At 57.7% G+C, this 14,844-nt stretch overlaps 1 protein-coding gene across 1 annotated transcript in view; it reads left to right on the forward strand.

Annotated features, from left to right (window-relative positions):
- The window catches only part of EFNB1 (ephrin B1), a 56,285-nt gene that overhangs the window by 36,123 nt on the left and 5,318 nt on the right, over positions 1-14,844 (forward strand). Inside the window, exons 3-4 of the mRNA XM_075053838.1 lie at positions 12,653-12,745; positions 13,779-13,907. Of these exons, the coding sequence (XP_074909939.1) occupies positions 12,653-12,745; positions 13,779-13,907 (222 nt within the window). The remainder of the gene's footprint in view (positions 1-12,652; positions 12,746-13,778; positions 13,908-14,844) is intronic.

Consider the following 14,844-nt stretch of genomic DNA (forward strand, 5'->3'; position numbering starts at 1 on the left):
GACCTGTGTGTGGATGCTACTGCTGCCACCATTCCCTGGGCCAGCAGTGAGGTTTGGATCATTCACACTGTCCTCGTCAAGGCAGAAGGTGCTTCTGGCTCATTAGCAGGCGTGTGGTTACTCCTCCCTTCATCCCCGCTGAGCTGGTAGAGAACCTGGTTGCTTGTGAATGGCTGAAATGGGAGGGAAGAATGTGTCCAAGTACTTAAAAGTAATCCATCCGATTGCTTTTTGGGCTAGCAGGAGCAAAAGGCTGTAGGAAGGTGGAAACCGGAGACTGTTTTGTGAAGGTGCTGTCCTAGAGGCGGGGTGGGGGTCCTGCTTTGTGCCCGTGGGTCATCTGCACCAGGTCTGAGAGCCTGACCATACCAGCATTTCTCCTCAGCTTTGCTTTTTACGAATTTCTGATGATTTTCTCTGCTTCCTTGGCTGTCGGTGTCCCACACAAGTAGCCTTCCCCATCTCCCTTGTGTCTGTGCTCCTGGGATGCTCGTGGGCAGCTCCAGCCCCCCCCACCGCTCAGCTAGCCGTGCAGGTTTGGCTCTCTCCACCTCACCTCCTAATTCACTGCAGCTCTTAATTGCGTTTGCTGCTACTCTTTGAACTCGCTCCAGTTTTACTATCTCCGGTAATGAGGTGCCTAGATAGAGGTGCATTAATCCCGATGTCCTGGCAGCGGGGCGGCGTGAGGAGGAGCTCCCGGCGCAGCTCCCTGCCATGCCGATGCAGGAGCTCGGGATGCAGCCCAGCGGTGCCCTGCCTGCTGCCGGTGCCACCGTGTTCTTCAGCCTGGGTGCTTGCTTCATCCTTGGACATGGTGGCGGTGGTGGTCCCTGCAGCCCTTCTTGTGTTTGATGGGGTGCGGGAGAGTGAAGACCCCCAAGCGAAGCCTCGCTCAGCCTTTCGATGCTCTGCAGGCAGCTGTTTGCAGATGTGATGGGCAGCGCCTCGGCCAACCAGCGCTGCGGTGTTTTTCCAGGTGGGATCTCTCACCCATCCCTCTGCCAAGTCTCTGGGCACGGCCGCAGTGTCCCACCTCTCTTGTGAGCTTGTTTAAGGCAAGGAGACCTTGTTTGATGAAAATGCTAAAGTAAAAGTGAGGCCCCGGTAGATGTTTGCCCCATAAATCTAATACGTCTGCTGTTTATTGTTAGTCTTTAAGCCCTTCAGTCCATTTTTGATGTAATAATGTTCGTAATCCAATCTAACGCTTTTTGGCAGCAGGATTCAGTGAGACCAGATATATTACCCTGAGTGTTTCGTTAAACCCCTTGTCTTGCATTTCTGTTTTTAGATGCAATTAGACTTAACCTGGCAAGAATTATTTGTTGTAAACCATGGCTGCCTCTGCAACGTGGGCTTCGTCCCTGGGCCTTTCTACATCAGCATTTTTCTATGGCTTGCGCTTCAGCATGGAGAAGGGGGTCACCTATATACTGGCAACTGCCAGAATCATCCTTCCTTCTTTTTTTTGGGACACGCTGCCTTACTTGCTTTTCCGTCTGTACTCCTCCAGCTTCCGAAATAGCTGCCATTGGTTTGGGAAGCCTTTTAGCCCATGCCAGCAGGTGTGAGAGTGTCTGCAGAGCCGCTTGACTCCTTTCTGCAACCCTTGGTATTTAATAATTTCCTCCCTGGTTCCTTCTGCCCTGGCAAGTGCCGTGCTGGCTGCCCGTCTCCGATGGGTGCTGTGCTGGGGGGGGGCCGGGCGCAGCCCCCCCAGGGCGGTTTGTCAGCCTGCCAGCTCTTTGCTGGCTTTCTTTGCTGATTGCATTTGAATGTGGCCACTTTCATGTGCTCCTCATCTTCCGTCCCACAACTTGTTTGGTGAAGATGAGTTGAAAGCAAAAGTGCCGTTTGATGCCGTGATGAGCGCTATGAACTTCTGCTGATAAAAACCCAATTAACCGGCTTCCTCATTCTTCACCCAAATGGGCCGACGCTGTCCTCGTCCCACCAGCTTGCGACATACCTGCGGCGACGCGGAAAGCCTGGGCGAAGCAAAGCCATCCTGGCGGCATAACCGTCTGGTTTTGGGGACCGGCTTTCCTCCTCCATCCCCATCCTGCCGGGAGCTGGTGGCAGAGGGTGGATGAGACCCTCTCCCCGCAGGAGATGCTGCGTGGGAGCCGGCGGGCTTGCGCCGGAGACAAACGGGTCTCTAACGGTGTCCCACTCCCAACTTCAAAGCCCGGGCGCTGGACATGTCAAACCCAAATAATGGCCTTTAGACAACACGCGGTTCCTTGTCTTGGAGGCTTGTCTGAAGACCGTGACCACAGTAAATGCGATTTTGTTGAGCCCTGTCCCTTAAGCCTCTGCCTCTTTTCTCTTCTCCTCCTCCCTCCTGACCTTTTCGGCTCAGCGCTGTCCACGGACAGCCCCTGGCAGCTGATCTCATAGCTCAGCCTTTCACGGCCCTAATAGGGATGAAAAGCCCTATCAGAAAGGGCCAGTGTCCCGCACCCGGCTAGGAGGTAAATACCCAGCGCTTTGATCTGCTCCTGGGCCGGGGAGAGGGGGGCCCTGCCCGAAACAGGGGTGCCGGTGCCGCTTAACTCTCTGCCTGCTGGGCACCAGGCTGCCTGCATCCGAGGATGCTCTTCCCCAGGAGAAGCAATGTCCAAGAGCAACTCTCTAACGTTGGCGCGACCCCTTAGTACAAAATAAAACGCGTTCGACTCCCCAGTGCTCCTGAAAACCGAGGTGATGTGCGGACAGGACATGCAGCCGGGGCAATGGCAGCAAGGAAGGTGACATCCAGCTGGCAGCCGTGCATCCCCTGCCCGATCCTGCTCTGCAGCGTGACTCTACCTGCACCCCCCCCAAAAGATGCTCCCTTGGCAGCTGTGGTGGAGGGCCAGCGCTAAAGGCGTTTTGTGGTGCACGCCGTGGCCATGCATCTGCCTCCATCCTCTTCCTCCCCCTTCCAGCCCCTGCTCCCCCTGGCACATCGGCAGCGGCGGGGCTTGGGGACCCCAGGGAATCCTCTGGACCCTGCTCTCCAGTGACGCGCTGGAAGAGATTAAAACTTGGTTCCTTTTGGACTAAACTTCCAAGTAAAAGACTTGACAGGCAGAAGAAGCCTTCAGCTTGATGAAGACTTGAAAAAAATCCCGGCATACAGCAGTGGCTGGGAAGGGCGTACAGTAGATAAGTGCAGGCAACTACTTCCTTGGCATTTTTTTTTTTTAAATAACCACTTCTTCATCGAGACCCTCTCCCCGGGCTTTTCCCCTGGGATCCCCTACTGCTCCTGTACCTATGGTGCTTTCTTGCTGCCGGGGCACCGGGAAGAGGCTTGCAGGCACCACCGCAGCTCCAACCTGGTGTGAAAGGCTGCGTGTTGTAGCTTCAGCTGCAAACTGGGGTGCTGGGCGATCGCCCGGGGTGTGCGTGTTCGACTGTGGGTGCTGGGGTGGGCGACCATGGGTGCTGGGGTGGGCGCTGGCTGTCGGACCAAGAGCACGCTGGGGGGGCTCCAAGAATTGATGCCATGCTTGGACCGTGAGATGTGCAGAGTACAAGCAGGTTTGACATTAACGAATTGCGACGCCCAGCCCTTTTCCATCTCTAATGTCTAACGATCTGTGTTTCGAACGCTTCTCGACCAGGCTGGCTGTGCTGGGGAGGGCTGCCCAGGTTGCGTGCGGCACCTTTAAAAGCTTGCCTTTCTGGGGAGAATTGGTTTTACTTGCTATTTGAAGGTTTTTTTTTGCCCTAGGAATGATGGTTTTTCTGCTGCTGCTGCGTAATGACTGTGCTCTTTGATCCTGCCTGGCAGCGCAGAGCGGGTGTTAACACAGCTAATTGAGAGCCGGCCGCGGTGGGCTGGTGGGGAGCGGTGGGGTCGGGGGGGGGTGGCTGGTGGTCCCTCTGCAACGGGGGTCAGCCCTAACTTGGGGGGCAGAGAGGCCTTCCCTCCATCCTTCGCTCGGTGAGGGGGCGAGTCCTTGTCTGGATGCTCAGGTGTCGGCGAGCTCCTGCTCCGGCTGATGTGGGATGAGGTGCTGGGAGCCGAGGGCGATCCTGCTCCGGTCCCTGCGTGGGTGCAACACCGGTGGGTGCACGGCAGCGGCGGCTGCTCCCCCTGTGGAAGCGGTGCCTGGGCCAACTCCTGTCCCGGCCGTGGGGGTTCTTTGCAACTCCGGGCCGGGAGTTGCACCGATGTAAACTTCCCTGCTGCCTGCAGATTCCTGATGCTTATGCAAAATTTTCCTTTAATTGCAGTGGGTTTTCCTCCCGGCTGTCCCACAGTGCAGCCCGAGCTCCTGTCCCTCCCTGCTGCCCTGCACCTCCTCGGCTCCCCACGCTCTCCCAGGCAGAAGATTTGCACATGAATCAGCCTCTCCGGTCCCTGATAACTTTGATTTTTCTCTGAGCCGCCTCCAGCCTGGCACCCAGGCAGTGATGGTGTAGCCTAAGCTCAGCCGGCTGCTGCGGCCGCAGTCTCAGCGAGCAGCACTGGCTCCGCATCCCTCCGTGCAGCATCTCGCATGCGAGGAGGAGCTGGCGTTGGCATCGGCCTCGTCGGAGGCGGGGGGGGGCACCGTCCCCCTGCGCGTCCCTCTCCGTCCCCTTCACGACAGATTTCTCAGTCAGTTGCAGATGTTTTGCTACCTAACCGAAGAGATTTACACCCTGTTAAAACGCAATAAGTGCTTTCCTCCTCTCCGGCTCCCAGCGGGGCCCACAAATGACTCTGGCAGAGCATCAGGTGGAGAATTACATGGCACTTTTTTCCTGACCTATAACCAGTTGCTTGGGGCTACCGCAGAGACTGTGCAAATAACCTCTCTCTTCCACCGACGCTCTCTTTTTTTGGAAGGGGGTGGATAGAGTTGAAGACAAAGGCTTTATTTAGTGCCGTGGTCCTCCTGAGCTGCGCGAGGAGCGAGGCCGCGCATGCTCCCCGGCGCGGGACAGGGACACGGGGAGCTTGCAAGGCTTTTCCGCATGGACGTCTCGGCAGCATTCATGCAAAAGGGCTTGCGAGCGAGTAAGCAAGCAGTGGTCTTGCAACCAAGCAGTGCTTTCCAGCCTTGATGAGGTTACCTGTGATGTAGCTGTGGCTCTTAATTATGATGCTAATTGGGGCTGATTATAATTTTTCCATCAGAAAGCTGTTTTAATGGGAAATTAGGTTTTCACTTAAGCATTACTTGTGTTAAAGTGTCTTTTTCTATGCAATACTTCGGTGTTTGCCTGTTGCTCTCCCTTCACCCCGGGAAAGCACCCTAGAGAGTCCCAAACCAGCGCTTGGGTGTGGGAGCAGTGCTGTGGCACATGAGGATGAGTGTGGGCGCGTGGTATCCTCCCTTCTCACCCCTTAACCCAGCCGGCACTGGTGGACCTGTGCTTTGTGAACGTAGCTGCTGCCCTTTAAAAGGGATGGGGCTAATTCAGCATTTTTGTTTGTCTTTGTGGGGGGGCTGACCCTGGCCAGGAGGAGGTGAACTCCATCCCAACCAGACCCAGTGCTATCGTTTTCATTCCTATTTCCAGAAGCATATTTGAACCTGGTGGTTTTCACATTGCGGTGCGTTTGCTGTTTGCTGGAGCAAGAAGCGTGGGCTGGGACGTGCGGGTTCCCCAGGGCACGCAGCCAGCGGTCCGTCCTCCGCAGTCACCCCGGCTGTCCCCCGCTTGCCGTGTGCGTGGGGAGGATGGAGGTGAAGCCCCGGCTTCCTTCGCTGTGCCTTGGCCCCAGCTGGTGGGAGCGGACCAGAGCAGCACACCAGGTTCTCCCTTTGGTGGCAAAAATTTGTAGGGTTTTTCAACAAGACAAAGTTATTACTATAGCTAATTCAGCCTCTATCAGCACTGTTAGGTCATTTCCTCCTGCCTTGGCTTGGAGACCCACCAGCTCTTGGCCATACCTGCTTGCTCCCCCTTGGTGGAAGGACTTGGTCCGAGGTTGTGGCGGGGAGGCTAGCATTTCCCTCCCCAGTGCAGGGAGAGTCACGTGTTTTTATATATAAAAATCTGTTTATTTAGCCAGGCAATTCCAGGGCTGGGCGCATGGTGCTGGCAGGTGTTGGCATCCCCCTTCCCTCCAGCCGCACTCGGCTGCTCCAGGGCTTTCCAGGAAGACGTAGCACTTCAGAGAGCCGAAATCCCCAGCAAACACCGCAACCGTCAATGGGACCTTTGTGTCGGCCAGCAACTGGGTTTGCCGTGTGCCCCTCCAGCTCCTCGCCCCGCTCGGCGTGGGCGTACCGCCGGCAGATGGGCCGGTGCGGCTGCGCCTGCGGGAGCTGGGTTGGGAGCGTGCGGCTCTGCTCGCGGCTCCCAGCTGCTCCGGAGGGGTTGATGCCGTCAGCAAAAACCGGAGCCGCGGGCTGGAAGGAGCTGCGGAAGCAAACCGTGCGCCCACACCTGGCTTTGCACATGAAGCGGTGGCGGTGGGAGGCTTTACGGCTACGCCGGAGGAGTTAAGCGTGGCCGTGAACCTCGGCACGCCATCGCCCAGCGTGTGCTGGTGGGGGTCCTGCTGCCGCTTCTCCGGCAGCCTGCGGTGGTCAGCCCTCGGTTCGGTGGGTGTAAACCACCGGGATCCCCGTTCGTCCCCTGCGGAGGCAGAGGGGAGGAGATGAGCTCCGTGTCCCTTCGGTGGCGTTTCCCAGACCCCCAGAGTTGCTGTGCTGCAGGCAGAGGGAACCCAAAACCGATCGCTGGGACATGAGGAGGGTTCGCCGTTCGGTGCTTCAAAACCCCGGCTGCGGCAGTTCCTGGGACGGGCTGTTTTCTAGAAAACACCCACGTTTTTCCTGAGTTGCTTGTGTTTGTGGGACCCTGAGACAGTAAACCCCGAGGAGCAAAGAGGAGGATGCAGATAACGAACAGGGAAGGTGTTGCTTGTGAAACCCAGGTTTGGGTCTTAGGGCGCTTTGGCAGGGCAGAGCGGGAAGGTCGTGGTGGTTGCCCCCAGCTCCGAGGATCTCCCCGTGTTTCCCACCCCGTGGCCACAGCCATCGCCATACACAGAGCAGCCTGGAGCAGAGCTTTTTCCTGCCAGAAGGGGTTTTTTGGGTAACGGGGAGTAGGTGATGGGTGGGCAGGCTGGGAATCCCTGCCCGTGGTGGTCGTCTCCTGGTGCCCACCGGGGACGGTGGGGAGAAGGGACCCGAGGCTGCGTGGGCTGTCCGCAGGCTGACCTGCGGTTATGGGCTCTCTTGCGTACCCAGTATAGGTGTGGGGGGCAGAGAAATCCCAGTTGGTACCGTGGCATCGGTCCTGGCTGGCTACGTGGACCCGGCAGTGCCCTCCGACGTTGGGGTGGCAAGTTGGGGAGGGGGCAGCCCCCTGCACCCCCCGGGCACCCTCGGGGTTAGCTGCTCGGCTCTTCTCTTTCGGTTGCAGACTGGGAGGCTGGAGCAGCTCTGGAGCTGCCGGGAGGGTGTGTGAAACCCAAGCCTTGCACCTCCTGCAGCCGTTCGGGGACGGGACAGGGCTGGGCTGGCTTGCACACGCGTTTCTGGGGCTTTAGGGCCCCTTCCCGGTGCAGCTGCCTCTGGGCTGGAAGGCTCCTGCCGGCTTCGCTGGCAGCGTGACAGCGTGGGGCTCGGCTCCCCCCGCGCAGCCCCTGCCCTTGCTCTGGCAGCCGACCCACCGAATGTGCCGGAGCTGATGGAAAGGGCTTGGGAGGGGGGTTGTCTGCGGGGGGGGGGGGGTGGTGGGCTCACCTCCCTTCAGTGGGGCCCGACAAGGCAAAAATAATAATAATAATAAAAATAAATAACAACAACAATAATAATAATAATGTTAATATTAATAATGGTGGTGATACCGTGAGCGTAGGCTGCATGCAGCCGGGCTGTGTGCCCCTGCCACCTCCCAGCTCAGCCGGAGAGGAGGAGGAGGAGGAGGAAGGGGCTGCAACTAAGCCCTGCTCTCTGGGCAGCCCCAGAGCACTTGTGTGCGGTGGAGCAGGCGGGTGCCTCTGCTAGGTGACCTGGAGTGGCTTTTGGGGGTCCCCTGGGGTGCCAGCCCTGGCCGGGATGGGGGGAGGAAGGAGCCCGGTGCCCGTGAGGGAGCTGGGCACCCGTACAGCACCTCTGCTGATGCAACACCCGCACCTCGGGTGCTTAAAACAGCTTGAAAGACTTGGAGGAGAGGAAAGGTGGCAGGAGCTAGATTTTTGTTTTAAACAGAGTCTGTGGATTCGTGCAAGGGTCTGCCGGCGCAGCGTCCGAGCGCACTGGGGGTGTGTGAGTTGCATCTTCAGGGCCACCCGTAGGGTCTTCACCTGTGCCAAGAGGGTCTTTCAGGCTGGTGCGGGTGTCCTGGCTGAGCTGTGGCTGGTCTGAGGCTGCTCTGCACCAGCTGCCCCTCAGCGAGGTCGGTCGGTGCCTTCCCACCGCCCCGTCTGCTCTGGCGGGACGGGGCTCAGGCTGCGGGGGCACCCCGAAGCCCTGGCAGCGAGCGGCGGTGGGTGCCGGCGGGATGCTGCCGCCTCCGCCTAAAGCTGCGCGATGGAAACGGGAATCTTGGAGGGGTCTGGGGGCGAGGGGGGGGATCGCGGGGCGGGTGTCCGGGCTGAGTCCACACAGCGCCTGGCTGGGTCTGGAGCAGGGCTGCGGTGCACAGATGGAAGAGTAATTAAGAATAATAAAAGGAAAGAGACTTGGATTCGCTACAGTCTCAGCACATTAATTGTGCTTTGGGGCCCAAATCATAACGGAGTCCTGCTAGAGGGAATCCAGAAGAGAAACCAAGCGTCTCGCTCTGTCCAAAGCTGACCGTTTAAGAGACCCTTGCCTTCATCTGCTGCCAGGTATTACTTCCAGAGTCTCCCATCTGCCAAAACGCAAGTTCTCGTTTGAAATATTTTTAGGGGAGGAAGAAAAGCTATGGTGACACTCTGAGTGCTAGCGGTGGGGAGGCAGATCGTGATGCACAAGGCACGGCACACGGCACAGCTTGCTGCTGGAGGTGGAAACCTGGGGTTGTTGGGGCTCTCGGAGGCATCTGTCCCAGTTGGCTGGCGTGTGTCACTGGGCTGGGACTTGGTGTTTCGCTGGTCTCGTGCCCGAGGACCGGGACGAGTTGTGCCAGCAAGTGGAGGTCCTGCCTGTGCTTCCATGCGCGCTGAGCATCTCTTCTAAATTGACAAGCAATTACATGGTTAATGGTATCAATGTTAAACCCTCATCACTCAGCAGCCTGAGGCTTAATGCTTCATTAAGGGAAAGGCATCTAATAGCTCTCTGGGCTGGGAGCTGCCTTTTCTTTAAGCTGGAGTAGAAGTCATCTGTCCAGAGGCTGCTTGTGCTCTCCCGGTCCTACAGCCAAACTGTAAGTAAGTCCCTCCAAAATGGAAGGGGGGCAAGAAAATGCTCCCATGCACTCTGTGCTGCTGGGGCTGGCCAGATCAAGCCTTGCTGATGCGCGAGCTGCACGTTGCAAACGCGGCGCGTGGAGATCACAGCCGTCGTTTGAGGCCTGCCATTTCCTATTCCCTTGGGTATCCCCAGCTCCCTGCCTGTCTTCGTCCGTCGTTTTATAGCTCTGCCTCGTGCTACCGCCCTGCGGCCACCGCTCCCCAGGCTCAAGGCTGCCTCTCGCCTCTCCCTGCAGCTCGCTGTTGCGCCTGTGGATTTAACCTTTTTCTCCCCTGCGTTACCGTGCGTTTGTTGACGCTGAATTTCATCCGCCGTTGAGGATCGGTGGTGCCTCTGCCGCTCTCCCATGAGTGCAGCGGCGAGTATCACAGACGCTTTGGGCTTCCATCTCGCTGCCTGCCAGGTGCCTCCCGGATCGCGCGTCTCTGCCGGAGCGGTGCCGGCCTGATCCTGTGGCCTTCTGCTGGTAAATCTTCCCCTGAAAGCAAGAAACAGAGCGGGAGGATCAGCTCTCCATCGCTGAGCTCCGAGCAAAGCACGACGGAGGAGCCTGCAGTGCCGCCGCCGCAGACCCCTGCCCGTGGGTCAGCAGGGACCCCCTGGCCACAGCCCCCTGCCCACCTCCGGACCTGCTGCTCAGCAACACGTCAGCCTGTCCTACGTCTTTATATAAAACCTGCCAGATGTTGTACTCTCTCTGTTAGCCGTTTGGATGGGATTTTGACTTTTGGAAGCCCCACCAGCTGTGTGGAACATCTTGCTTTGCTTTGGTTTGGCCCATTTTGGATCTATACAGAGCGTGGCAGCGTGTGTCCTTGTTTCAAGAGGCTGTACCGGAGATGATCGCCATGGTTTTTGCAAGTGTTTTACCCTTTTAGCCTCCCCTTTTTATGTTCTCTCAAGTAGCTGCTTCATTTTTTTCATGTGGTTCCCTTTCAAAGCTACTTTCTCCCCTCATCATTATGACGATCAGAACAAGAAGAGGCTTCTTGAACAAAGTCCTGTGTGTGGCGCGGGAGGAAGGATGCTCAGCTGCGTCCCCTCGTCCGTCCCTGTGACTCCAGCTGCCGTTCTTCTGTCCTGCTTGAACCATTAATATTTTTGTCGTATCCAAATGCAATGTCTCTGTCGTTATTTTGGAGGAACTGCTGTCTCCCGTTACTGCTGCGTGCTCTACCTTTGCAGGATCTCCTAGTTCCCCACACTCGAGCCACACTTTGTAGATCATTTTGATATAATTAGCTTATTACCTTATAAATAAGACCTTATGAGGTCTCGCAGAGGCTCGTTTTTACAGACTGCTCTGTTTTCCCCTGCCCCGCTGTGTTGCAGCATGAACGGGTGAAGTCTGTTCGAGATGGAGCAACCTGTGGCATGGTGCTGGGAAGCTGTTCGTGGAACTGCTTCAGGACCATGACCTGGGACGTATCGGCTCATTTCATCCGCAAACCAGTGCCTTTGGCCTGGGAGAACCGGGCTGCTGAGCATTCTGCCGGAATTATCTCCCCAAGATGTTTTTATGGGGAGTTTTTACGCGGGCCCTGACTCTGGTTCACATTGGGAGGAACGTGTGCAGGCTGTAAGGGGATGTTTATCCTGTTTCCCAGGCGTTTGCATCAGGATTTGTGCTGACAGTGCTCCTGTCAAAACGCCTGCCAGCGAATCCCAGATGCGTGGATGTACGGCTCCGTCCAGGGAGCTCCAGGGAGCTGCTGGAAGGTGAAACCCTGCTGCGAGAGAGGTGATAACTCAGCAAACAGCCCAACGACTTTCTGATTAGTAAAACATTTGCTGGTGTTTCACACGAGAGCCTTGATTGCACAGAGGCGTTTGGACAGAGCTGATGGACTTTGAGCCTGCATCCCAGCGTGATCCAGGCTCGCTTTCCAGTGTAGCCTAGCATCGAGTCCTCATCGAGGGACCCAAGGGTCTTGCTGCGGGACAGGGAGTGCAGAAGAAAAAGAAAGACCTTGCTCCATAACTCAGCCTCTTCCCATCACCTCCTCACCAACACCCAGCGGGGTCTGACGGATTTGTCCCCACCGACCATCAGTCACCCCCCCCTCCCCAAACCCGAGTTTTTGCGGGGTGGAGGCAGGAATTGGGCTGCACAGGCAATCTGAAACCCTGGGGCTGAGTTTTGGCATTGAGGCTCAGGGTAGGTGTTGGCTGTGCTGTGCTGGCCAAATCCTGCTTTGCTTCACTGCTTTGTCTCTGTAAAATTATCCCCGTAGCTTTGTGATTCTCCATTGCATCACCTTTCCTAAGCCCCGCTCATGCCATATGCTGTCGCCGTGCTCCTCCCAGGTTTTGTTGCTTCTCTGGGTGAATAAGTCCCTGTGCCTGGATTTGGTGGAGCACCGAGATGATTTGCGTTTGCCGTGATGGATGGAGGCGCTGGCTTGGTAACCATCCCTGCTTGCTGGGGAGAGCCTGCTGCGTGCCAGAGCCACCCAACACATCACCCGTCTCGGCACAGCATCCACCGGGTGCTCACTGCTGCCGGCAACGAGGGCCCTTTTGGGATCAGAAGCCATTTTTTTGAGTATGTTTAGCAGAATCTGCCATTTGGGTTCTTAATCCTGTAATCCTCTGGCTTGGGGTTTTTTTCTCTCGTGTCCACCCCTGCCCCGAGCTGTCCCTGCCACGGCAGAGGGCTGGTGGGTGCCTGGGTGGGGGTCCTCCTCTGCGTGGTGGCGGTGGGAGACGTGCAGCTCCCTGTGCTCCTGCAGGATTGAAAGGCTTAAAAATCTGTGCCGGCTAAAGCAAAAAGTTAATGTGAATATAACTGACTTCTGCCCTGCAATTAAAGCCACTCAACCCTATTGGGGCTCTGAGTTTACATTCTTTACTGAGGCACAGTGTGTAATTATATATGTATAATTTAAACTGTGCATATGCATGTGTTCCTATTATACACCAAGGAGCAAAGGAAATTATCCAGGAATTAAAGGGGGAGGAGGGTGCAGGCACGGAGAATGGCTCACTTGTGTGGATGTGGCAGTGAGGGGAAGCTGGAGGGATCACATCCTCGCCACTGCGAACAGCCTTGGAAGGTGCAGAAAATGAGAACTTGGTGTATTAAACACTTGTGGTGGGCTTCGGACTGGGGCATGAAGAAGTGGCCGCAGCAGGAGGTCAGGAGCAAGCCCCTGTGTCAGGAGGTGCTGAGCTCCTGCCAGCTCCCTCGTGGTGCCTGGGGACAGCGGGGACCTGCCCGGTGGTGCCTGGGGGGAACTGGGACGTGCCCAGCAGTGCCATTCCAGCTCCCAGGAACCCTGCCTAACGCTCCCTCTCTTTTCTTGCAGCCACTTCCAACGGGACACTGGATGGCCTGGAGAACCGGGAAGGAGGGGTCTGCCAGACGCGCTCCATGAAGATTGTCATGAAAGTGGGGCAGGGTGAGTCCTTCTGCACCCTGGGGTCCCCCATCGCCAAAATGCTTTTGCCCAGCAAAACGTTGGCCCCTGTCCTGCTGTGCTGTGGGGGTTCTGGGGAAACTGAGGCCAGGCCAGCTGGTCCCTGGAGCCTACGAAGCCTCCTCGGTTAGTTCAGCAGAATCTCATTTTTAGGGTCTTTTTTTCCTCCCTTTTTTCTTTCCCAACACTTGCACACGTTTGGTGCATTGGGATTAAAATGGAGTAATTGTTCTGTGTTAACCTCGTGGTTGGTGTCCCGGTGGGAAGCTAGCTCAGCGCGGGACCCACGAACTGTACAAGTGCCTCGGCAGGGGGGGTTGGCACAGACAGTGCCCCCGTGACTTGCTGGGCACCCAAGGAAGGGTTTGAGCTGGGCAGGCATTAGTGCTTGGGCTCAGCGTGGTCCCGGCAGCTCTCAGCGGTGGTGGCCACCGTGCTTCGGGGACGATGCAGGCTGACGGTGGCAGTGGGACACCAAGGGTATCGCCGATGGTAGTGCTGTGGCAGAGCATGCTCTTGTCCTGGAGGGAGCTTCCCAGCACCTCCCGTCCCAAGCTGCCGGCTGCCTCCCAGTCCCAGCGATGCCTCGGGCTCGTTTCGGCCCCCGACCTGGATGCACAGCTCCTGGTGGCTGCTTTTCATTATTGTGTTTTCGCTTTGGGCCCAGTATTTATAATAAACAGAAGAAGCAGCGCTGCAGCCTTGGCAGGCTCCCTTCCCTTCCCGTTCCTCCCGCTGTCTGTGCGAGAAACTTGCCCCAACCCACGCAGAGGAGCTCAGAAAACATAAAAGCGGGGGGGGGATTAGGGTAGGGAGGCTGCTTCCCACAAGCCCTGAAGCAGCTCAGCCTTGCTTTGTTGCTCTCGGCATCTCCCATTGCTCCTGCGTCTCCCCACGCCCCGTGGCGGGTGGCTGGCTGGGATTTTGGGGGCAGTTGTTCTTCAGGCAGGGAAGCGAGCTGCCGCCGTCGAGGTTGAATGAGGTTTCTCATCCATCCCTTCCCTCTCCCCCCCAGATCCGAACGCGGTGATCCCAGAGCAGCTGACGACGAGTCGGCCGAGCAAGGAGTCCGACAACACCATGAAAATCGTCACGCAGAGCCCGCGCAGCAAGGTCCCCGCGGTGGAGGAGCCTGGCAAGCCGGGTGGGTTTTGCCAGGGACACCCCAGGAGAGGGATGGGGTCTCTGCCTGCCGGCGGGGCTGGAGCTTGGCAGGCAGCTGCTGCTGGCAGAGCAGCTCCAAGCCGGGCTTGCTGCATGGATCCTGGGAATACCAGGCGCTCCAGAGCAAGGATCCAGATGGGTTTCCTGGAAGCACTGTGCCCATCTCTGCCGTCCCCACTGCTCGCAGCATCTCCTTGCCCCAGCCCTGTGCCTTCTGGCTCAGGGCATGGTGCAGCCAGCCAGGCTGCAGTACGGAGCAGCTCGAGTTTGTTTTCCCAGCTCTGGTATGTCCTGGCAGGAGCTTTGCAGGGAAGTGCTGTTTCAGCACTCTCCTCCTCCTCATCCTCCTCCTCCTCGCTGACCATCTGTTCCTCGCAGTACATCTGAGAGGGCTTGGAGGAGGTGAGGTCCCCGGGTTTTTGAGCTGAGCCAGTGTGAAAGCCCTTTGAAGGTGGTTTCCTGAGTTCCTGACCCTGCTGAGAGAAAAGTGAAATCAGATGAAGTAGGGAAGAGTTGCTCTTTTCTTCTCGTCCGGTTTGGCCAGCCAAGCACTCTTCCCTCGGGGAGCTGGGGCTGCCCTGGCCCGGGGGTCAGGAGGAGGTGGGGGGTCAGTAATCGGCTATCGCGGGGCTCCAGGTATCAGAGCCCACTTTCAGTAGAGCATCCAGATCTGTCGCGGAGAGCGAAGGCTCCCGGGGTCCGGACTGGTCGTCACCCGGACACGAGCAGCGCTCTGCTCCATCGGCCGGGAGATGGAAAGGGGGAGCAGCGATGCGGGGTGGGGGAGAGGGTGCGTGGTCCCTCCCCTGCGGATGCCCAGGGGTCCTGCCCGTCCTGCCCAGCGCCCGCAGGCTGGGCTGGAGGGATGGGGTGGGAACGTGGGGAGATGCCGCCGGCCCCTCGGAGGTGAGAGGGCT

The sequence above is a fragment of the Buteo buteo genome, chromosome 22, assembly GCF_964188355.1.
Source record: "Buteo buteo chromosome 22, bButBut1.hap1.1, whole genome shotgun sequence".
NCBI classification, from domain to species: domain Eukaryota; kingdom Metazoa; phylum Chordata; class Aves; order Accipitriformes; family Accipitridae; genus Buteo; species Buteo buteo.